Raw genomic sequence first — 4,603 nt, forward strand, 5'->3', positions numbered from 1 at the left:
GTAGACATGTGTGTGTTTTGTGTGTGTCTGAACGTATGTATGTATGTATATATGTGTATATGTATATATATATATATATATATATATATATATATATGTATATATATATATATATATATATATATATATATATTTATATATATATATGTATATACATTTACATATATATATATGTATATATATATATATATATATATATATATATATATATATATATATATATATATATATATATGTGTGTGTGTGCGTGTGTGTGTGTGTGTGTGTGTGTGTGTGTGTGTGTGTGTGTGTGTGTGTGTGTGTGTGTGTGTGTGTGTATGTATGTGTGTGTTTTCGTGTGTTTGTGTGGGTGTGTGGGTGTATTTGCGTCTGAATGTTTATGTGTGTGCACATTTTTTTATTGCGTGTATATGCATGTGTCTTTGTGCATGCATACATAAAGCAAGATAGTGGATGAGAAGCAAGATATACAGAAAACAGACCTAAACGACATACAGTGGTTTCGGTTGTATGTTTAAAGATTTGACTAAATCACAAGCACAGAAATAAATGTCCGCAGCCATAATATTCCTCAAATATTTACAGAATTCAATTTGGTCTTGTACTCTTTCCATTTCAGTGTCTTCTCTGTATAGCATCTTACGCAATGTCTCTTTCTTCTTCCTTTTTACTTCTACGGTTCATAAAAACTTTAAAAAGACTCTCTGACTATGTCGTTAAGGCAACTCCCCCCCTTCCCCCTCCCCTCCCCCAACCTTCTCCTCTTCCCCTTCCCCTTTTCATGATTTTTATTCCCTTTTCCTTCGTTTCTCTTCGTCTGTTTTCTTATTTTTATCGTTTTTCCTTTCCTCTGTTAACGGTGATCTTTGGTAAGTTTATTTATAGAAAAGGATATGAGTTAAAATATATGTTGATAGATAAATAGACAACGTATTTCTCTCTTCCTTTTTTCTCCTTTTTTTTCCTTGCTAAGATATTTCTGCCTGTGTCCTTTCCTTTATTTTCCTTTGCTTATTCTCCGTTCTTCTCCCCTTCCTTCTCTCTCTATCATTTTATCATGCCTATCATCCACTCCTATTCATTCCCTCCTTGTTTCCCCTGCTTCTGCTTCGGTTCGTAGTACTTTCTTATGTTCTCTCACTTTTCCTTTTTTCATTTCTTTCTCTCTGCCTATGAACCTATCCATCTAGCTAGCTAGTTAGCTACCCACCCTATCTGTCTACACATATACACATATATATAACGAACTTATTTTCTTTTTCTTTCTTACAGCCGTTTTTTTTTCCTCCCTACATATTTCTTCCTACCTCTTCTATCTTCCTTCTTCCTAACTTCACTCTTCACTCTCTCTCTCTCTCTCTTTCTTTCTTTCTTTCTTTCTCTCTCTCCTCCCTCTCCCTCCCTCCCTCCCTCCCTCCCTCCTTCCTCATTCCTCCATTCCTCCCTCCTCCCTCTCCCTCTCACTCTTCTTCTTTCCCTCCCTCCTTCTTCATTCCTCTCCTCCCTCCTTCCTCCTTCTTTCTCCTTCCTTCTTCCTCCTCCCTCCTTCCTTCACCTCCCTCTCCCTCTCCCTCCTTCCTCCTCCCTCTCCCTCCCTCTTTCCTCCTCCCTCTCCTTCCTTCCCTCCCTCTCCCTCCCTCCTTCCTCCTCCCTCTCCCATGCACTTCAAGAATCTATTGTTGTGAACTTGCCTCCTCCTTAAACTCATATTTCAGCTCGCGTCGGTTTCACCCTCCAAACTTTGGGCCTTGGGGGAACCAGATGATGATATGGGGTGAGAGTTCTCTTCTTTCTTTTCTTTTTTCTTATACTTTCTTCCCCCTATATTTTTTCTATTCTTTCTCCCCCCCCCCCCTTTTTTATATCTTGTATTATCTCTCCTTCTAGTTCGGGGTTTGTCTTGGTTTTGGTTTCCTTCTCTGTCTCTTTTTGCTGTACTTTCTTTTTTTTCCTTTCTTTTTTTTTCTTTCTCTTTCTCTCGCCTCTCTCTCTCTCTCTCTCTCTCGCTTCTGCTCTCTCTCTCTCTCTCTCTCTCTCTCTCTCTCTCTCTCTCTCTCTCTCTCTCTCTCTCTCTCTCTCTCTCTCTCTCTCTCTCTCTCTCTCTCTCTTTCTTTCTTTCTCTCTCTCTCTCTCTCTTCCCCTCCTCTCACTCTCGCTCACTCCCCCCCCTCTCTCTCTCCCTCTTTCTCTCTCTGACTCTCTATCTATTATCTATCTATCTATCTATCTGCCCAATCAAGTCTCCCCTTCTCCTTTTTTCCCCTTCCTCCCCACGAGAGAGAGGGAGAGAGAGAGAGAAAGACAGAGAGGGGGGGGGGGACAGACAGACAGAGAGAGAGAGAGAGAGAGAGAGAAAGTGAGAGAGAGACAGACAGAGACAGAGAAAGAGAAAAAGAAAGAGCCAGATAGATAGAGATAGATAAATAAATAGAGAGAGGGAGAGAGAGAAAGAAGGAGAAGAGAGAAGAAGAAAGAAAGAGAGAGAGAGAGAGAGAGAGAGAGAGAGAAAGAGCGAGAGAGAGAGAGAGATAGACAGAGAGAGAGAGAGAGAAAGAGATAGCTAGACAGATAGAGAGAGACAGAGACAGAGACAGACTGAAACAGAGACAGATAGACAGATAGACAGAGAAAGAGAAAGAAAGAGAAAGAGAGAGAGAGAGCGAGAGAGACGCGCACACAAAGGGCTGGAAACTCGCACAGGAAGAAAGTCTCCGGCATCACCCAGAAGTTTTCGATTACTACAGCGTCAGAAAGCGGCTCCGTTCGACGCGGGTTCTTCGCTAATGCATCTTAAGGGAAGAGAGTGTGGTTGACGCGGTGTCTGTTTGTGATGACCGAGTGACCTAGTGGGTGGTGGGTGAAGGTGGTAGGTGGGGTGGGTGGGTGGGTAGTGGAGTGGGGTGGGTGGTGATGGGTGGTGTGGGTGGTGGGTGGGTGAGGTAGTGTGGAGTGAGGGTGGTGACGCGGTGTCTGTTTGTGATGACCGAGTGACCCGGTGGCTGGTGGCTGGTGGGTGGATGGGGTGGGTGAGGAGGTGGGTGAGGTTTGGGTGGTGGGTGATGAGAGTGGTGGTTTGTTTGTGATTGTTTGGTCTGTTTGTGATGACCGAGTGACCCAGTGGGTGGTGGGTGGTGGGGTGGGTGAGGGAGGGTGGTGGGTTTTTGTGGGTGGGGGTGGGTGTGGTGGGTGGTTAGATTGAGGAAGTGTGGTGGTGGTGAGGGAGGTGTGGGTGGTGGGTGGGTGGGTGGGTGATGGGGGTGGTGGTGGTGTTGGTGATGCTGATGGTGTTGGTGGTGGTTTGTTTGTGATTGTTTGGTCTGTTTGTGATGACCGAGTGACCCAGTGGGTGGTGGGTGGTGGGGTGGGTGGGTAGGTGGGGTGTGGGTGGTAGGGAGGGTGTGGGTGGTGGTGAGGGAGGTGTGGGTAGTGGGTGGGTGGGTGGGTGATGAAGGTGGTGGTGGTGGTGCTGGTGATGCTGATGGTGTTGGGGTGGTGGTTTGTTTGTGATTGCTTGGTCTGTTTGTGATGATAAGTGACCCAGTGTGGTGGTGTAGGTGGGTGGTAGTCAGGAGAAGGGGGTGAATGGTGGAGTGAGGAGTGGTGTGGGTGGTGGTGAGGGAGATGTGTGTGGGTGAGGGAGGTGTGGTTGGGGTGGGTGGGGTGGATGGGGTGGGTGAGGGTGAAGTAGGTGGTGGGTGAGGAGGTGTGGGTGGTGTTGGAGTGAGGAGGTGAGGGTGGTGTGGGTGGTAGGTGGGTGGGTGGGTGTAGGTGGGGTGGTGGTGAGGGTGGTGTGGGTGAGGGTGGTTGACATGGTGTATGTTTGTGATGACCGAGTGACCTGGTGGGTGGTGGGTGGGTGGGTGAGGGTGGGTGGGGTGGGTGAGGGAGATGTGGGTGGTGGTGAGGGTGGGTGATGAGGTGGTGGTGGTGGTGTTGATGCTGATGGTGTTGGTGGTGGTTTGTTTGTGATGACCGAGTGACCCAGTGGGTGGTGGGTGGGGAGGTGTGGGTGATGTAAAGTTGGTGGTGTTGGTGATGCTGATGGTGTTGGTGGTGGTTTGTTTGTGATTGTTTGGTCTGTTTGTGACCAGTGTCCCCGGTGGGTGTTGGGTGGGTGGGTGGTGGGTGAGAGGTGAGGGAGGTGTGGGTGATGAGGGTGATGTTGTAAAGTTGGTGGTGTTGGTGAGGAGGGTGGTGTAGAGTAAAGAGAGTGTGGTGGTGTGGGTGATGAAAGTGGGGTTGGTGATGTTGTTGGTGTTGGTGGTGTAAGTAATGGGTGTGGTGTTGGTAATGTTAGTGGTGTTGATAGTGTTGGTAATAAGGGTAATATTGGTGATGAGAGACATGATTACGTGGGGGAATTTGGTAATGTTGGCGATACTATGGTGTTGGTAATATTGGTGGTGATGCCGTGGTGTTGATAAAGTTGAAGATGTTGCTGGTATCGGCAGTGCGGACGTAGTGAATAGTAATGCTTCACTATTGATACTGTAGCTAATTTGGATCTAGCTGATCATGTTGTTAGTGGTGGTAATACAGATGCTTATGTTAATGGAATTCATAATACGGGTCTAGTGAACAATTCTTTTTTTATTATCATTAT

General features: G+C 46.5%; 1 protein-coding gene across 1 annotated transcript; it reads right to left on the bottom strand.

Moving 5' to 3' along the window:
* Window positions 1-639: 639 nt before the first annotated feature.
* LOC138867977 (uncharacterized) lies at window positions 640-4,346 on the bottom strand. The gene is made up of 2 exons (XM_070145279.1): window positions 3,982-4,346; window positions 640-673 (listed from the first exon to the last, which is right to left on the bottom strand). Exons 1-2 carry the CDS (start codon window positions 4,344-4,346, stop codon window positions 640-642), a joined length of 399 nt encoding a protein of 132 aa, XP_070001380.1.
* Window positions 4,347-4,603: the final 257 nt, after the last annotated feature.

Source organism: Penaeus vannamei, chromosome 33, assembly GCF_042767895.1.
Source record: "Penaeus vannamei isolate JL-2024 chromosome 33, ASM4276789v1, whole genome shotgun sequence".
NCBI classification, from domain to species: Eukaryota; Metazoa; Arthropoda; class Malacostraca; order Decapoda; family Penaeidae; genus Penaeus; species Penaeus vannamei.

What these genes read in the sequence shown, in the direction of transcription:
- LOC138867977 (XM_070145279.1), bottom strand. Translation starts at nt 4,346, where the DNA reads ATGTCTCTCATCACCAATATTACCCTTATTACCAACACTATCAACACC. An exon ending in CCCCACCCACCACCCACTGG is followed by an intron (nt 674 to 3,981) that starts GTCACTCGGTCA and finishes TATGAACCGTAG; the next exon opens with AAGTAAAAAGGAAGAAGAAA.